Source organism: Pelobates fuscus, chromosome 3, assembly GCF_036172605.1.
Source record: "Pelobates fuscus isolate aPelFus1 chromosome 3, aPelFus1.pri, whole genome shotgun sequence".
NCBI lineage: Eukaryota > Metazoa > Chordata > Amphibia > Anura > Pelobatidae > Pelobates > Pelobates fuscus.
In genome coordinates this window covers 187411236-187431646 of record NC_086319.1, presented here as the reverse complement: position 1 = coordinate 187431646, position 20411 = coordinate 187411236, and the positions used below count along the sequence as shown (strand labels likewise).

Here is a 20411-nt window from a genome sequence, read left to right as displayed (position 1 = left end):
AAGAGACACTCACAATGAGGGGATGGGAGAAAGAGACACTCACAATGAAGGGATGGGAGAAAGAGACACTCACAATGAGGGGATGGGAGAAAGAGACACTCACAATGAGGGGATGGGAGAAAGAGACACTCACAATGAGGGGATGGGAGAAAGAGACACTCACAATGAGGGGATGGGAGAAAGAGACACTCACAATGAGGGGATGGGAGAAAGAGACACTCACAATGAGGGGATGGGAGAAAGAGACTCACAATGAGGGGATGGGAGAAAGAGACACACTGTCAGTGGGGATACAAAGGGTTAATATATCACGCTATCAGAGAGAGTTGGGAGAGAGAAAGAAAGACAAAAATATCAAAGTCACATTATAAATCAATGTATTCTGTAAAACATAGCTGGACAGTGATTAATATCTACAATTAAAGACAAAAAAGATTTAAAATACAGGTTTTAACACAGCTGCATAATTATCTGGCAAAAAACTATATAAAACTATATAAAATGAAATAAAAGTGACTTCTCTTATAGATCCCTTTTTTCTTCCTTCTCCATAATATTCTCCATAATATTCTCCATGTTAATTCTCTGCATTGGCTGCAGTGTTCAGCTTTACCCATACAATTCCCACACAGTGCAATCCTCCAGCTTCCAGGCTGTCTTGTGAAATAAGATGTTTTGTAAAGTTAATATCAATGTTTTATCAGAACTCTCCCATCAGCAGCAGCAGGAGATCAGCACAGCTCAGTCCACTTCATTCATTTGGATTTCCCGCTTTGCTGCTTCCTGTAGCTCTCTGTACCATGTGACCAAGCAGTCACATGGTCTGGTGATGTCACCAGGGTCCTTCTACTGGATAGGAACTAGCCGCTACCATTTCTTCCGGGTTAGTAGTGGCAGCCAGCTTGCTGTGTTTCTCGCGCCGTGTGACGGGCTGCTTGCTGTAACAAGCGGCTGAGATGAGTGAGAAGGCGCTGAGGGTGTAAGTTTGACTGGGCCTGGATACTGTGTGGGCAGCGGGGCTGGATAAGGAGAGGGGGGGTGTCACATGGCGGTAATAGAGCTGTGAGTAAAGTGTACACACTGACCACGTGCAGGCACTAATCCTGCACAGTATACTCCCCGCACGGCATACTCCCCGCATCTTCATTGTGTCTGACAGCTTTAGTTTTTTTATTATTATTGGGAGCAGGAGAACATCCTCTCCTTTCCTTTGATTTCAGCCCTTCCTTCCTCAGTGTCTCCCTATGTCATGATATTTCCAGTCACTCTTTTGCAGCCTACTTTAAAAATTGGGAAATCCAAATTGTGTATATATATTTTTCTCTAGTCTACACTTATGGTTCACAGGGACATAATTAATGGACAAGACTTAGTTGGTGTCCCATTGCTTAATAGCTAACTATCTAAGCGACTCATTTATAAATTATAGTATAATAGGTATGAAAAATGAGTTCTGCGCAACACCTTCATTAGTAGTATAATCAGTGTAAAAGTGGGCTCTTGCACTTGTTCTAACCATTGGGTCTCAATATTTTAAGTACATGGGGACCACTCGAATTTATTTCCCCACTTGGTTTAAAATCCACCAACCTAAACATTGAGTTGAACTGAAGTGTAACATCGTAACGAACATAGAAGTGGTAAAATAATTCCATTACCACAGAACTGGACATAATCACTTTTGCTATTCTGGTGGCAATAATAGGCGGGAGTAAGCCAAGATCTGTCAGGCAATTATTGCCATCCATGATTGAATAGATTTTCAGAAATGTAACTTCAGCATTAGGTCCTGATAGTCCCAGTTGGTGACACTGCTTAATGCATTTAGACTTGTAGCACCATAATCACTTTAATAAACTGATACAGTGCTTAGTGTCCCTATACTGCTATAATTTAAGAAGTGTGTTGTGAACACATGCATGTTTACAAAACTAATTATCTCTTCCCTTCTCAGTATTTTTATATGGTGGGGTGGTTAAGACCTTGTATATATTGTAAATCCTTCAATATGCAACAAAAAGGTTAATTACTTACAATCTTTATACTACATCCCTGTCTATGGTTCTGAGGTTTAAAGTAATGCACAGTATATTCATCATACTCTTTTTCATTGTCAGGTTAACCTGTGGTGATGTATACGGGAAGCTGGATGTGCTGTTCAATAGAGTTCGAGCTATTCAGAAGAAGAGTGGCCAGTTTGATGTAAGAATGTTATTTGTGATTGAGTGACATCTAATCACCGTTTGATTTTATATCTGGTTTTGACCCACCTCTGGCTTACAATTGCCTTTAAGTGTTAAATGCAGTTAAATTCATTTATAAATACTGATTGCGGAGCGATCACCATAAAATGAATGAGCCAAGCAATATAATGGCCTTGCAGTAAGATGTGCACTTTGTAGTTTTATTTGGGACAAATATTAAAATAGATGTAGGCAGTCCAATAAAAAATAAAACAGTTAGGTAAAATTATTTAAAGTCCTCCAGTGTTACCAAACAGTTCCAAGTGTGGAAATAACTGTTGCTTTTTATCAGTTTTTTTTGGTTGCACCTCTGATTCTTTGGTAAAGTGAGTGATAATTAAACAAATGGTTAAAATGTATACAACTACAGTATTCATTGAAGGGAGTTTATTCTGGACATTGAGCTGTGATTATCTTGAGTAGTCACTGCTTTTTCTTATACAATACTTTAAAGGGTCTTTCTTATTTTTTTGTATGATAAATGAACATCCTAAGCACCATAAACGCTACAGCACTCTGAACTAGTTATAATGCCAGGAGTGTCCTGGCACCATCCCATTATAAGTAGTCAAAATGTTTTAGTACAGTTTGACAACTTATCTGCGTTCTGCCAGGCAGCCACATACCCTGCATCTGGTCTTTTTCTGTAGGAACATCTGGCTGACCGTGTCAACTGAGCATAGTCAACTTATGAGTGTGGTTCTGGATCTGCCTAGATGAACTCTGCAGTAGGATTTGATGCAGATGCCCATGGGAACAAGATAAATTGTCAAAACTTTTCTGAAATTATTTGGCTTTGCTGTGGGACGATGCCAGGGCACTTCTGGTACCATAACCACTACATTGGGCTGTAGTGATTATGGTGATTGGAGTGTTGCTTTATAAAAATGGGGATTGACTCAAGCTTAGAGTTTCCCTTTAAGTTCATTTGCTTATTTTTAAATCATTTCTTTTATGTGTACATTTGCCTCTGTAGGTGGCATCACTCACTTTGCCGAAAGGTTCTGAGAGTCTCAACTAATGTCACCGCACTCTGCTGTGACCATGGCAAGAGTGGCAGCATCTTTCTCTTCACTTGGTTTGATAGACTGGAAATAAGGAAGCACATGAGGTCGTCTGAGGCACCGTAGCGAATCGGTCAGTGAGTGGCTTGCTCTCTTTGTTGGTAATTCAGGCAGTCACTTTCTGGAGGGAAATTTACATTATCCAAAAAAAATGTATTATGCTTATTTTAATGGGCCAATCATAAAACCCTGTCTCATTCTATACCCTTAATTTCTCTGGATACTCCATATATAATAATTTCTACAAAGGGTTATGCAGGTCATAATGCTGGCAAATCCACTATATCACTTCCTGCTCACTTAACACATATATTATTTCCTATTTCACTTTTTAGCTTTTACTCTGCGTTGGAAGCTTTTTTGGCACAAGCCCGGAGAGTCAAGCCCTCTGGGAAGACTACAAGTCTGGAGCAAAGAAAGGTGAGAAGACTTGCCCTTAAAGGGCTTTTCCAAGCAAACCTATTTTAGTGTATATTGTGCTAGTATATTATAAATGCAGTCAATCTGTTTTTCTTCAAACTATTCTCAAGCAATTAACACTTTTGGTGTTGCTAATCTAGCAAATTATTTAGTTATTGTTTTTCAGTAGACTCCTTTCACCAGGTTTCTGGTAAGGGTCCTTTCCTGAAGGCGGCAATTATTTATTCATTGTAGTTTTCCTTTGAAGAAAACTACAAATGGTGAGCATTTACAGCATTTCTTTGTGTATATTATCTGTATAGCTGACTTGGTTGTGTCTCTTGTTGTAGCTCCCATCCAGACCTACATCTTGGGAGCAAATAATCAAGAAACTGTAAACCATTTTGCGGACGTTGATGGCTGTGAATTGACTACAAATATAACCTACCTAGGTATGTAAACTTGTATTACAATATAAATGCTTGACTTCCCATAATCCTGTTTGATTTGTGATCACAAATTATACAAAACATTCTATAAAAATCTCTTTTATTCAGGTCGTAAAGGTGTGTTTACTGGAGCATCAGGACTGCAAATAGCATATTTAAGTGGCATTGAGTCCCGTAGTGAGCCTGCGCCCGCATACTGCTTTTCTGCAAAGGACATCCAGTCACTGAAATTGTCATTAACTTCCAATTCAAAATTCAAAGGTGTAGATATATTATTGACTTCTCCATGGCCTAAAGAAGTGTGGAATTATGGCAACGTCCCGGTATGTAAATTGTTTTTAAACGTTTGTTTCTGATCAAACATAGCAGACATTTCTCCTTCCTTTGTGGTTATTTCACTGTCCAAACATTATATTGGTGGCACTTAAAGGGACACTATAGTCACCAGAACAGCTAAGCTTAATACTGAAAACCCTTACCGGAAGTCCGAGAAAGATACGCCAAAGAGTAAAGCTGAAGAGGAGGTTTTGTAAATGGAGAATCTATTTTTATTAAAAATGTTACGAAAGTTGATATGTACGCTCCAAGGTTGTTCATTGACAGACAAAATATTCTGCATGGCAGCTCTAAAAACCAGATATGTTTACGTTCCATGAAGGTTACAGGTTAATGTAGTTGTTCTGGTGAGTATAATCATTAAATTCAGACATTTTTCATGCAAACACTGCCTTTTTAGAGAAAAGGCAGTGTTTACATTGCTCCTAGGAACACCTCCAAGTGGCCACTCCTCAGATGGCCACTGGAGGTGCTTGCTGGCCCAGTGCTGCACAGAAGGTAGCTCTGCCGTTCAGCGTCTCCACACTCTGCATGGGAACTCTGAATTTTCCTCATAGAGATGCATTGATTCAGTGCATCTCTGAGGAGATGCTGATTGGCCAAAACAGCATTTGTCCCCGACCCCTTGCCAATTCTAATTCTTATGTCACAATGGGGCGGGCAGACCCACATGGCCCCTGAAATGAGGTGAGTTTCCATGCTTTTAAGGAGGATAGGGGGGGGGCAAGCCATCTTAATGGTGGGTTTAGCACTGTTGGGTCAGGAATACAGGTTTGTGTTCCTGACAATAGTGTTCCTTTAAGATGTAAGCGTTTGTTTTCATGTCACTTTAAAACTACAACGGGAGGGGGGGGGGGCGCATTTATTGCTAACTGATGTGTGTCACCATATTGCATATAAAAAAATGCTGGCCTTTTAGAATATCTTTTGGTGGCAAACTGATTCAATAAATAACAGGCTACAGAGGTCTTGCTTAATAACCACTTCAGCAAGATTAAGTAGTTATGGTGTGGTTGTATAACCCCTTTCCTTTGTCAAGGAAATGATTATCCAGGACAGGAGTACAATTAATTTAATCTATTTATTTCTACACATAGTTATGCATGTCGGAACTCGGAATGTTGGCAAAGCCACATTAATAAAATGTTTATCAGCAGTGGCTGTTAGGAGTTGTAAGGAGAAGTATCTGAGGACTGCATGTTTTTATTGGCCTATTCTCTTGGGATATTTTAAATATCACTCTACTATTCAGATATTTCTGCTGTGTGCTTTGAATTTTTCTTGTGGTGTTTTTTGTAATTTGTTTTTATTTTTTTTACAACGGAAGTTGGTACTATTTGCCGGAGGAACTATTTGTTAAGCATGCATCTTGTGGAGAATGAAGTATTTATTCAACAATCCTTTCATTTGGCTTTTGTTTTTATTTTATTTTCTTAGGGTGAAATAAACCTCAAACAATGTGGATCTTCTCTTGTTGCCAATCTAGCTAGCAACCTAAAGCCCAGATACCATTTTGCTGCTCTGGAAGGAGAGAACTATGAAAGACTTCCATATAGGTGGGTAAGACACTTGATTTATCACGCTTTACTATATGTTGCCTGCAGACCAAAGTAGAATAACACTAAATGGATTTTTTTTTGATTTTTTTTAAGAAGCAGTTTGGATGATTGGCCTTGCACATTTGATTAAATACTGCAACAAAATTGCAATTTATGTATATGAAGACATGGTAAATTAGTTGGCTTTCTATGTGCATTAATATAGAAACTATCAGTTTGTGTAGCACATGCATATTTTGTGTTTGTAAACTGTGCAGCTTTTGTAATAAGTTTTCTGTTTTTACATGTATAAATGGGTTTAAAGAGCAATGTGCACCTCCATTTTGTAAGTTTTATGTGTAACAGATGCGGTATTGATTGCGATTTATGGATTCAGACTTTAATGCTTATATCAGGAGAACTCTCTCTCAGAACATTTATTTCCCAAGTCTCTGAATCAGTTCTCATCAGCATGTAGGGTAGCACTAAAAGGATGCTTGTAATATTTACAAAAGAAACGCATTAGTGTTTGGAGCTATGAACTAGGCTTTACTATACCATCTGTGGATATGAGCTTGAAATCTTGGTCCAGTGGGCTGTAGTACAGATGAATAACAAAAACAGAACAATAACACGAATAGTGTAATATGTCAGATGTCCAGAGTAGTGGATAAAATCTGTATAAAATGCACACTCGGATTTAGTGGAGCCTTCTGATTACTGCTTGTGTAGGGCTTTTGAGTGGAATAATCCCCACTCTTGGATATATGTGCAGTTCACTCTCACTGAGAGAGAGATATATTACACACATTCACTGATATACTATTTTATAAAATAGATATACTCACTTGGCTTGGTGCAAAAAATTGTTTTGCTCAATCCAAAGGCATAGGTGAAATATTTCCCACTGAGGAAGAGAGGAGTTCCCAATGTCAAAGTAACAGGAAGGTCCAGCGGTAGAATTTATGCTTAAACTTTCTTATAAAAGTTGTGATAAATGGACAATAAAGTAAAATAGCACACAACGCTTTTCACCCAGTAATTAAGCTTTTTCAAAGAAACACAATCTTCTACTTGTTAGCTCCATAAAGCTAAAGGAAGTGGTCAATGGTGCTGGGCTAGCGCACACATACCTTCCCGCCTTACGAATGAGCTGTTACAACTTATTGAGAATCTTTAAAGGATTGGACTTTTAATATATGGCTTATTTGATAGGAATCCCAATATAGTACAGTGCAATTATCACATATTTCATCAGCAGATTGTTTTAGCAAATCGGGTTTGTATTCCTGCAAAGGAATTTTGAGTCCTATCAACTCAATTGCTGTTCTCTCTGACTATTCATGTTTCACTGAATTAACAAAGTGACAGTGGAAAAGCAGGTAAGCCTGCACAGGCACACTGGTGTATAGAAATATATAACAAGAACTTTCACTTGATTTAATGACTGAACCCAAATGGCATGGATTGCTTCTGGAGAACTGAACATACTTCCCTCCATAAAGATGAAACTACTCACTGTTATGGGGTTTTCTCTTTTAAGATTTTTTTGTTTTTTATGCATCATCATAATCATGTAATGAAGGCTATTAATTTTTTTTTTGTTTGTTTGCCCACAAGTGGATAGCAGGAATTCTAGGTAAAACTCGAGCTCAGTTTAATTACAAATATTGGCCAAATAAGTCTGAAATAACACCATGACCTGCATGCTTATTTAAACTGTGCGAGAGCTTTCCTGAGATTTTACTTTTGTAAAAACAAAACACAAGGCTCACTGTCTGATTTTATTTGAGTTTCCTTGATTTTTGCCATTCCCTGATGAAGTCCGTTAAATGCAAGGTTTAGAGAATGACACTGTATATGATACCTGGTTACTTTACTTAAATGGGTTCTAAATGAACTTGCACAATAATTTGCTGTCTTCCTACATCCTCTGGTAGCGAAGGCATTCATTGTTTTGTTTTTGGCTTGGAAACCCACATTTGTACTTGTTTTTATGTAAAAGTAACCATATTAGTTTCAAGCCTGTTTTGTGTTCTTTACACAGAAATCATTTTGTATTGCAAGAGAGTGCACAACACGTCAGCCGGTTTATAGCTTTGGCAAGCATTGGGAATCCTGCTAAGAAGAAGGTAATTATTTTAACTGAAAGCGGGTGTTGGTAATCAAGCAGGTAGCAGGATGAAACTGTAAACAGATTGGAGATAACAACTTGGTAGCATATCTAAATAATAATGGAGGGGCAAAGTCCCGAAAACCCATTTAACTTATTTACCTCAATTATGAAATTGGCAGAATCTATATATTTTCTATTGGTCACCCAAAATAAAATGGAAAGACAAACAACTAGTGGATTTTGTTGAACAGAAGGACTTTTGGCCAAGCATACTAATGGAAAGCAAATAAGTGTGTATGTATATAAACAAACACCAGGGGGCTGCACTCACCTGAACATGCATAAATGGGGTGCTGCTGGGGGCCAATTTATACAATACACAGTCCCCCTGCAGACAGTCTCATAGACTGTGGATCACATGGCCATGGAGGGCTGGAAAGGAAGCAGGGGGATTGCAAAGAGAAGAGAAATTAAGCAATGTCTTTCTCTTCTTATGCCATGTTTCCATGGCAGTGAATTAAAAAAGTAAAACAAATCATAATTTTTTATGGGTATAGGAAAAAAACTCTCTGCCCTTTAAAAACAATATATTATGTAGGTGAACTTTAACAGAAAGTATTACATTCTGGTGCAACAAGCATATGATAGTGCAAAAAATGCACTTGGTCACTAAGGGATTAGACATTCTGTTTTGTTCAGTACGTATCCAGCAGTAGAGGAACGGACAACTATCCTTTCATAAGTACTGCTGTGCTTAAAATGCAAGCTCTACAACAAAATGAGTGCACAATGTGGGGGTGGTTAGGAACTAATGCTCAAACACCTAAAAAGTGGTATCCCCTACACCACTTAAAGACACATAGCATACATACATAAAAAGGTGGAGCTTCTAAGTAGTCAATGCAGCAAATATTCTGAAAAATAAAATAATGCAGCAAAATAGTGTAACACAGTACATGAAAATTTTGATATAAAAATATAATAGTATCACTCACAAGCCTGGAGTCATATGACTCAGGTGGTATGCGCCTCTGGACCATTCAAGGTTGTCCAAACCCCTTCTGTGTAAGGTGCTTTCTTTAAAGTGCTGTAATTCTTCCTTCCAAGTGCTTTGGGTTCTCTCTTTCCCTTTTTGGCCTGTTTCAAATAATAGGTACACCAGGTCTAGGGTAGTGAATCTAATAAAGTGCTTTATTCATTTAAAAATCAAAGAGTATAAAATAAATAAATAAATCTGTGCCAGATAAGTACCTGGATAGACTAAATAGTCAATGTCAAATGTCCAAAACGTGTTTCGCCTTGTTAAAAGGCTTCCTAAAAAACATACAGATAAAATGAAGTAGTAATTCAAAACCAATTTTTTAAAAATAATTAAAATATACCATATTAATTCATAAAGTGACATAATTCAAAATCATTATTCAACCCATATGGAGTCAGTGTTAAAATTGTAAATGAATTTCATCTCCTTATCTCCTTATTGTTTTAAAAAAATTGGTTTTGAATTACTACTTCATTTTATCTGTATGTTTTTTAGATCATATATTAACATTGCCTTTTATTTACAAGGTCTCTTTAAACATTTCCTTTTATAAATATATTTATGACTATTATAACCAAAACATACATGGGTATAAATACAATTAGAACATTGGAAATCTATATGAATATAAATTAAGCTGCTCTTGAACGATACATCAATATAGAAGTACACAAATTAGGGATAACAGCAATACTATAAGAATAACTCTAGAATTGAACATGCTGAACCAATAAGGTCCACTTCTAATGTGAAGGATTGTATTGTTTATATATAAAGTTAATTGTATGCATTACTGCCTAGAAATTATGACTAATGAGATTCTGGTAACGCACGTGCGTTCCACGGACCGCAGAACCGGAAGCGGAAGCACGTCGCAAGTTGCGTTCCCCCAAAATAATGGCTAAAGAAGTTAGGATGCACAGTGGAACGCACGTGCGTTCCACGGAACGAAGAAACGGAAGCGCAACGACCAACAATTAGAAGCGGGTGATTTTAAAAACAGGAAGAAGAGAGAGGAAGAAACAGAACAGCCAACTGAGGAAGCCTTTTAACAAGGCGAAACGCGTTTTTGGCATTTGACATTGACTATTTAGTCTATCCAGGTACTTATCTGGCACAGATTTATATTATACTCTTTGATTTTTAAATGAATAAAGCACTTTATTATATTCACTACCCTGGACCTGGTGTACCTATTATTTGAAACCGGCCAAAAAGGGAAAGAGAGAACCCAAAGCACTTGGAAGGAAGAATTACAGCACTTTAAAGAAAGCACCTTACACAGAAGGGGTTTGGACAACCTTGAATGGTCCAGAGGCGCATACCACCTGAGTCATATGACTGTATGACTCCAGGCTTGTGAGTGATACTATTATAATTTTTATATCAAAATTTTCATGTACTGTGTTACACTATTTTGCTGCATTATTTTATTTTTCGGAATATTTGCTGCATTGACAACTTAGAAGCTCCACCTTTTTATGTATGTATGCTAAAATGCAAGCTCGTTTGAGCAGGGCCCTCAGCACTTTCTGTTCCTGTACATGCAACTTTAATTGTTGCAACTACTTGTTTTAGTCCACCTATTGTACAGCACTGCTGAATTTGTTGGCACTTTACTTTCTAGTTATATTATTACTAAAATTTGTCCTAAATTATGTAACTCTGATATCTATGCACCACAACATGTGTTTAGTTGGCGGAAATAAACTTCACATTTTACCCACTAATTGCTTTTCTTAATTACTTATTGCATTTGATTAATTTAATATGTTTTTTGCTTAGAATATCTGAAGTATAATTTATTTTGCAGTGTATCTATGCATTTAGCATTGTGCCAATGTGTGTGATGGACTCAGCAGAACTTGTCAAGCAGCCACAAGATACTACTGAAAACCCTTACCGGAAGTCCGAGAAAGATACGCCAAAGAGTAAAGCTGAAGAGGAGGTATTGTAAATGGAGAATCTATTTTTATTAAAAATATTACGAAAGTTGATATGTACCCTCCAAGGTTGTTCATTGACAGACAAAATATATATATATTTTTTTATATAATTATAATTGCACTACAATTGAGCAAGTATACTCGGCAGCAGGATTTCCGTAGACAAATTAGTGTAACTTCCTACTCTAATGCATGTTTCTCTAAATTTGAAAGCAATTCTATACTGCGTTGTGGTTGAGAGAAATGTCTGCTACTTTTAAAATTCAACACATGTTCAGATATAGATATATATATATATATATATATATATATATATATATATATATATATATATATATATATATATATATATATATATATATATATATATATATATATATATATATATATATATATATAAAGTGGTATGGTCATGGACAGCTGTTTCGTTGTTAATGCAACTCATCAGCATGAGGTTGGTTACTGGTTTGCTTATTGAGGCTTGGTAGTGCTTGGGAAGCAAAATCCAAATAGGTTATGGTGGGGAAAAATTGTGATTGAAAACCCCTTCCACCTGAAGTCTGTGGATAGTTAATAAAATGTTAAACAAAAATCTGCATACCAGTCAAGCCATAAGACTTGCTTTTCCCACAGAAATCCCAAAACTGCAGCGATGTTGCAACCGCAAAGGATTCTGGGTGGGCATATGCAAATTAGTTTAACAAAGTCACATTTTTGCCTCATTCCATTTTAAACATGGATTCCTTTTAATCTGTGTTTGCAGTATACAACTGCTTGGAACACAATTTAGGAAAATATGCAAATCCAGTGAACCACTCATGGACAGCTGTTTCGTTGTTAATGCAACTCATCAGCATGAGGTTGGTTACTGGTTTGCTTATTGAGGCTTGGTAGTGCTTGGGAAGCAAAATCCAAATAGGTTATGGTGGGGAAAAATCGTGATTGAAAACCCCTTCCACCTGAAGTCTGTAGATAGCTAATATATAATCTTTGTGCATACATGTAATATGCACAATTAGAGGTCTGTTAAAATTTACTTTTGAATTAATGTATTGTACATGCCTCTCAATCCTCTTTCAAACTGTGCTAGGAAGAGCCAACACAGCAGTTTTTCTTTGACTTGAGTAAGCAACATGGAAAAAAAAGGCCATCTGATGGAAGAGGAGGCCAACAATTCCAAAAAAAGCAACCTAGAAAACACCGTAAGTGCTATCCGTTTTTTCCACTTCTCCTGTAATTAAGACTTGCACAGAAATCCCATTAGCTTTAAAGAATGCAATGTGTTTTTATTAAGTTTTTTTTTTTTTAAGGTGAATGCTGCATATAAACTTCTACTCCCCTTTTACCAAGAATGATGCAAGAAAATTGGTAACATGCTAAGCATCATAGCATTTGCAATACAAACCTATATTCCCAGTGCTATAGTGTTCTAGTCCTTGGTTATATTCGGGCCCCCCTAACTTAAATAAAGAACATGCTTTCCCAGGTCCTCGACGCACTGCATACAGGTGGCAGATCCATCTTCCATGACGTCTGTTCAACTCTTCTTTTCGTCCAATCAAATGATTATCATAGAGAATCATTACGGGTGAAAAGTGCAAATCATAGATTTCCTAAAAAGCCGCATCTGATGACATTTTATATCCTTATATATGTCAAATGTCACATGCCTAAGTGGAAAAACTCACTTAGATTCACTTAAGTGAAACTCCACTAAATGTGCTTTTCCTTGTGAGAACAAAGTTGTACTTGGTTAGTGTTATTAATGATGAATCCTACAGCATATGAACTATTCATTCTACAAGGCAACAATTTTTCATGCTCACCAACTTATAAAAATTTGTAATTTTTTTTTTTTTTTTTAAATGCGGTGGTTATGGCAATCTTAAGTGCATTGCAACTGTACTTGTTAAGCTTTTTGGAATTCATTTTTTTTTATTTTTTTTTTTTTTAAAGCGCAACCGACTGGGCCCTGTTGGTTTTGTCTTGCCAGTCCTGAAGTTGAAAAGCACCTAGTGGTCAGCATTGGAGATAATGTAAGTATTTGGAAAACTTACAAAAGGGTGTATTGAATGTTTTTCGCTTCTCCAGTTTTACCAATATAGCACCTAAATTGGCACAACTATTCCATCCATCCTCTTAAGCTACAGACATGGTATGTGTTTGAGCAATTGTGAAGGAGAATCAAAGAAGACTCCTTCCTTTTATCATGTGAACATCTTAAATGAATAAAGCACACTGAAAATGAATCTTAGGCAGCCCACTAGTGTTTGTTTTTATTTTTCTTTCTTTCTTTCTTTTTTTTTTTTTTTGACACACAAGCTGGCAGTGTGATTTGTCACGGTTGATCTCTCTTAGCTTTGTATATTAGTCTAATCCGCGAATGATATAGTTTGTGTTTTTTATTTAATGTATTTTTCTTTTCCCTAGTGCTATGTTGCTCTTGCTAAAGGAGGCTTAATATCGGATCACGTATTAATCTTACCAGTAGGGCACTATCAATCTATGGTTGACCTCTCATCAGAAGTGATTGAAGAAGTTGAAAAATACAAGAATGCGCTAAGAAAATTTTTCAGGACAAAAGGAAAGAGATATGTGATGTTTGAAAGAAACTATAAGAGTCAGCACATGCAGCTTCAAGTAAGTGCTTGAGTTGAATGATATTTGAACCTCTTAACTGAATGTATTGCTGATAATTAAAGTTCAAATCTGCATGTATGTTGAAGTTTTTGATGCTTTTAGACATTGTGATGTTATCTCAAATGGTCTATCTGTTTAAAGTCACAGATTGGCCTGGTACATCACATAGATCATTAGAGCAATTGTTTGCAGAAATCATGTCCAGTTCCTTGATTTTTTTTCCCTGTCATTGTCTGCTCTTACAGTTTACAGCATTATACCTTATTAGTTTAAGTCTGAAAAGACAGATCTTGTCTTAAGTGATTACCACCTTCTCTGAGGGATTTTGTCCCAATGATGATTTTAACTTTCTCATCTATAGAATGTGTGATCTATTAAACCTTCTAGGTTAGGAAGACTGCTAAACAGATCTGCTTTTCTTAATGGGTATTTGTTTTTAAAAGTGTGTTCTCTTGTTGTTTTTTCCTCCACCGTATTGGGGGTTTCATTTTATTGAAATGTAATTTTAATTGTAACGGCAGAGAAGAACCTCTCGTGGAGTCTAATTTCTCTATAGAGGAAAACATGCAGGACAGTGCTTATTGGCTAATGGCGTTAACTCAGCACTGTCAGTAAGCTAGTGCATTCTTGCATTGGGCATGCTTTATTCTACACACATTTGGCTTCTCCTGCTGAAGACCAGCTACAGCTGATGTGGCGCTGGTGCCTGACAAGACCCTGCTAAATCACTAATCACTAGTGTGTTGGGCCCTGCTTTGATTGTAAAAGGTTTTTGCTCGCTTGTTCCATTAGAGGGAGCCAATGCGATTTGCATATCTTACTGATCCCACATACAAGAGCAGAGCAGAGGTAAAATGCTTGCTGATCCACTCTGAAGGAAAATACAAGCCCAGATAATTTACTTTCTTTGGGCCTCAGTGCGGTGTATGTATACTCTATGCATGGTGAGGAAAGGGCCTGTCTGAACTAGAACTTCGTTTAGTGTCTCTGTAAGCCTTATTTTTTTATGAACTCTCACCTTGCTAACAAGACCCAAGGAAGTTTAAAGTTGTTGTCGGAGTCTCTCTTGTGGAAACTGTATCTGCCTAACACTTCTGGAATTGAACCCTTAAGGACACATGACATGTGTGACATGTCATTATTCCCTTTTATTCCAGAAGTTTGGTCCTTAAGGGGTTAAAATATTGTATGATGCCAATTTTAGTTTACTTTAAGGTTTTATGTTTCTTCCTAAACAACTAGCATACCGCTATTATTTTCAGATATGGTGGATCTGAATTTCTTTACACACCACAACAGAGTCCAGCATCCTAGAATGCCTAGCATACAGTGGCTACACACTGGATTTTTGGGTGCTCTTCTCTGGGTTGTATGAACTTACTGGTATATGCTAAGGCTAAACCAAGCACCCAGATCAAAATTTCTGAAGGGTATAACACTTTATTTCACTTGGTTTGTTTTCACAATAATTTGATATGTATAAATTGCAACTCCATTACAAACTTGTTTAATCAGATTTGATTTTTATGCCCAAATCCAGGTGGTTCCTCTGCCTTTGCAATCCTGTACTACGGAGGACATTAAAGAAACCTTCATTGTACAAGCGCAGGAACAGAACATAGAGTTATTGGAAATCCCAGAGCACACAGATATCAAACAAGTATGGGGAAAATCTTAATAAAAAAAAAAAAAAAACATTATTTGAGGTGTTTGTCTAAAGTCAGTGCGCTCTGTGCCCATGTATTCAGACCCTGATATGATAATGCATAAGTTTCACTTCTCATTATCCTTACCTTTTATGTTAATGGTAATCCTAGACTGCGAGCAATGGGGTATATATTGGTCCACTGCTCACAGCCCATCATTGCCATACAAGAATAGAAAGTTTTGGGTGTTTAGTGCAGAAGATTCCTTCCACGTTCATGTAAATAGCTGCAGTGCTATGCAACAGTTAAAGGGACACTGTAAGCACCCAGACCACTTCTGCTCATTGGAGTGGTCTGGGTGCCAACTCCCACTACTACTAAACCTGGAATTGCCGCGCATGCGCATTAGGTCTACTCGGCCGGTGGGCGGGATCAGTCTCGCCCGACGGAGCCAGTAGGAGGAGACAGCGGCGAGGGACATCGCCGCTGCCTCAGGTAAGTGACTGAAGGGGTTTTCACCCCTTCAGTAACTGGGGATTGGTGGGTGGGTGGAAGGGAGAGGGACCCTCCAGTGCCAGGAAAACGGATCGTTTTCCTGGCACTGGAGTTTCCCTTTATTATATATATATTTTTTTTTTTTTGTGGCGTGTCCCTTTTTAAGAGACCTTTTTTCCAGTTTGGCTATTTTGAACTTAAATTTGAAATTCACTTTAAATTCTCAGAAATTCTCACTTTAGTGTATAATCATTTTAGAGTTAACTGTAACCCAGGGTCATTCACTGCAAGTACTGATGGCTCTGCATGAGCAGCAATTGCTGTGCTGTCACCGCAATGCTTGTGAAAGGGAAATACAGAAACCGTTGATTGACTATACAAACCCTCATAAGTGCTTTGAGCTGGGACTCAAAGCGAGTTAGGAAGAGCACCCTTCCTGCTGTCTGACAGACAGAAATGTGCATCACAGACAAGTTGGAAAAGAATCAATTTCTCTTGAAATTTTCAGCCTTTTAACGTGTGCGAGAGAGAATACATGGTTTACTCATAAAGCACTTAAGCAAGATTAAGTTGTTTGGAGTGTTTCTTTAACTATATATATTTTTTCTCACACTGACACCAATTTGAATTTGGCATATTTGGTACAGCACGGTGTCCTTCATTGGACATATAATATGCAGTTAATTGATAGGATTTAATGTTTTTGCTGAAACTTTTTAATGTTTTCCTTTTCAGATTGTACAGCCAGGGACACCATACTTTTATGTGGAGTTGGATAGTGGAGAGAAATTATTTCACAGAATAAAGAAAAACTTTCCCTTAGAATTTGGAAGGTATGTTTTGTGCTGTTTCAGCTTCATTGTCTAAGCATGAGGGGTTGTGCGTAAATCTATCTTTTGTTTTGTGTATAATTTGTAGACCACTAGTATAGCTTTTTATGGAAACTGTCAACTGATAAAGTGCAAAAATACATAGAAAGCTGCCAGGTAGACTGGGTTGCGTTTTCCAGCTCAAAGTGCAACATCTTGAAATGGAACTACCTTTGCACAGATATTCTACAAATCTCTTTAAGGTGCAAATATAGTAAAACTGGTACAGGATTGCCTTGAAAACAGGTTCTCAAAAAACAAAGAAATGCATGAAAGAAAAATACTAATATACTAGTTGAAGAGTAAATACAAATGAAAAATCCCAAATGTCACTTACAAATGACACACATAGTATTTTTGCAAATCGCTTTCTGGCTCCTAGGGACTTCAGAACTTTGGTTTAATTTCCCAACATACAGCATTGATCGTCCAATGAATTCTTAGTGCAAGGAGTGCAAATTCCAGTCTGCAGTAGGAGGTAGATTCAGACAGAGTAGATTTCATAGATGTAGTTATAAAATCCTCTCAGAACAGTGACATGTTTTGTCTAAGATTTCCGAGGGAGCAAGGACATCGAGACTCTGCCACCTGTATGCTCAGAACACTAGTGGTGTGAGATATGGTGAGCACTGAATGTCCATGCTGCTTCAGCAGTAAAAATACACAAACTGAAACAAACTTTATATAGAATACAAATATTTAAAATGAATAAACTCAAGCTAATAGGGCTTATTGAATCATTATGTAAATTATAATGATTCAATAAGCCCTAATAACAAGCATGTTTGGCAATATATCCAATTAACGTGAAACCTTTTTATTTTTAAGAGTTAAGCTACATAACTGCTTTTCAGATGAGAACTTTCCATATACATATAAAGACTAGTTATCTTAAAAATGGGGATAATTATCACAAACCATATATAAATTATACTCTAAGGAAATGGAGAGATTTTATAAATCAAAAAAATTATATATATTTTAATAGTATTAGAAAATATATATATATTTTTTTTTTGGACAAATAAGATTACAGAAGAGAGAATAAATATTAAGGTTATATAACCTATTGATATAATCAGGTGATGGCGAGATACAGAATGATTTTATGAATTTAATTTGATGTATCAGAGTTAGAAGGTTCCTCTGCATTAGTAACAGCATGTCTGTATTTGTAGCCTCTGGGTAGCGATAGGTATACCTCATGTATTGCGGGGGGCTAACAGAGAGGCCACAAGGACAGTCTACTCACCTTTATTATTGCAAGGCGGGGGGGGGGGGGGGGGTTTATGTATCTTCACTAGCTTTTGGAATTGGGCCTTTCTGCATCTGGACGCATTCTGGAGGTGTGAAGGTTGAGATTTTAGCGCACAGAGACCACCTGTACGTGGTAGCGTCGGATGTCCATGCCATTGCTGATAGGGGTATTTAGAGGGTGCGAAAATACTATTGTTCATGATAAATGCTATAAATTCCATATTTATGCAAACCTGACTTGTCTTGCATTATTATGAGGGACTGTTGTGACTGATACCTTGTGCAGTACTGTGGAGCAATTTTTACTAAAAGATCTTTACATTGTGGAATAACTCATTTCCCAGATTTCTCATCTCTGCATGATATCATGGGCAACAGTCTGATTTCCATGTTTGTTTTTATTTACAGGGAGGTACTTGCCAGTGAAGCAATGCTGAATATTCCAACCAGAGCACACTGGAAAGAGTGCAAATCTAGTCCAGCTGAAGAGGAATCTCTTGCAAAGTCATTCAGAGGGGACTTTGAACAGTTTGACTTTTCCTTACAGGACTGAGTTCTGGGTTTTTTAAGAGTGTTCAATACATACTATTTGATGTAAGAAAAAAAACATGGTTCCGTTAACTCCTAGCAAAGAGGCTGTATTTTATCTGATTTGTTCATTTGGATCCACATAAGGTGTGTTTTTTTTTTTTTTTTTTTTTTTATAAACTTTTGTATTGTTTGTAACACATATGCATAACTATTGATTTATTAAAGGAATACTATAGACACCAATTCCACTTTAGCTTAATGACGCAGTTTTTTTTTTTTCCTTACTGCTCAATTTTCTGACATTTAGGAGTTAAATCACTTTTGTTTATGTTCAGTTCTAGCCACACCTTCTCTTGTTGTGACGGACACAACATGGATTAATTTTCATTCAGGGGTTTTCCTTTCAATGTTTTTAGCCACTGCTCTGTAAATTGAACCTTAATCACACCATGGAGGCTCCCGCAAGGTCTAGCAAGCTATTAACAGTGCAGGAGATAATGAATGCTAAATTAAACAGATTTGCAATAAAGGAAGTGTAAACATAAGATCTCACTTTACAGGAAGTGTTTAGGAAGGCTGTGTAAGTCACATGTATGGAGGTGTGACCAGTGCTGTGTAAACAAAGTGATTTCACTCCTAAATGGCAGATAATTGAGCAGTGAGACTGCATGGGCATAAACTATACACCATAACTGCTTCATTAAACTCATGTTGTTTGGGGAACTATAGTGTCTTTTTAAATCTACACAAACTTTCTTGTAGGTAAACTTTCTACGTTTTTTCCTCAGCAGGGAGGAATCCTTGACTTATGTTTATATTGATCCTAGTAACATTGTACTGAATTCCATAGTCCTACTTGAGTATCTCTAGTTTATGCTAAGCAGCTCTTTGCGGAGTCTAATTTGTGTTCTGTAAGGATAATTCAGCTTTATTCTGTGCAATTCTACAGATGTACATCTAGAAGCCAGTTTCTGATTTTAAATGTTTCACATTGCAATAAGGAGGACATTAAAAATTCTTGTTTCTGAAGTGGCTCGTATGTGCTTTTTAAGTCTTCTTATTTTAGCATTGTAAAAAAAAAAAAATGTTTTTTTTGTACATTTAAATAAACTTTTTAAAACTTGAATGCTTTATGTTCTGTGTTTTTTGCAGTCTCTAAGATTCTATTCAAAGTAAGTTAGTTGGGTGACAAAATACGGAGTGAGCATTAAATGCAAAGCTTGGATATATTGCTTTAAGAACACTTTTACGATATGTGTTAACAATATAACTATGCAATCACCTATACATTTCTAATGCTTCACTGAGATGCAAAACCGAAAAAAGTTCGGGAATGAAATACCATCCATTTTGTAAGAATTCACTTGAGTTCTGACTGAGGAAGAATAGCAGAAATACTATTTTACCAGTAATCTGCTTTAAATGTATGTCTCATTCCCATTTCCTGTACAAGGAGTATGGGAATGGGTATAACTGTTTAAATTAAGCTTCTTCTAGATCTTTGCTATGCAGTGTGGAAGTAGACTGGCATTATGGCAGAGGCATTTAATCCCTTAAGGACCAAACTATTGGAATAAAGGGGAATCATGACATGTCACACATGTCATGTGTCCCTAAGGGGTTAAAGCCAGCCAATTCCCAGTGAGGTAATGCTGATCCAGGAATTGAAGTAGAAAATTAGATTGATTTATAAATCAAAGTGTGCAGTAAGGTGATGGGTGTGTCCAGTGCAAAGGAAACATTATGCCTCAATGTTATACACAACATAATACAAAACAATTGGCTTTTCATGAGTAAAATTTTCCCTTCAGATTAGAGGCAATGCATTACAACAGGGATT

At 37.0% G+C, this 20411-nt stretch overlaps 1 protein-coding gene and 1 non-coding gene across 2 annotated transcripts; both read left to right on the top strand.

Moving 5' to 3' along the window:
• The first annotated feature begins 883 nt into the window (after positions 1-883).
• On the top strand, positions 884-19697 carry CWF19L1 (CWF19 like cell cycle control factor 1). Its single transcript, XM_063447824.1, has 14 exons — positions 884-979; positions 2118-2202; positions 3643-3727; positions 4057-4158; positions 4264-4478; positions 5929-6047; positions 8077-8161; positions 11001-11135; positions 12224-12335; positions 13090-13169; positions 13564-13773; positions 15314-15433; positions 16650-16747; positions 18449-19697. Exons 1-14 carry the CDS (start codon positions 957-959, stop codon positions 18591-18593), a joined length of 1614 nt encoding a protein of 537 aa, XP_063303894.1. The 5' UTR covers positions 884-956; the 3' UTR covers positions 18594-19697.
• Positions 13877-14020, top strand: LOC134603915 (small nucleolar RNA SNORA12). Its single transcript, XR_010090652.1, has one exon. It is a non-coding gene; the product is annotated as a small nucleolar RNA SNORA12 (small nucleolar RNA).
• Positions 19698-20411: the final 714 nt, after the last annotated feature.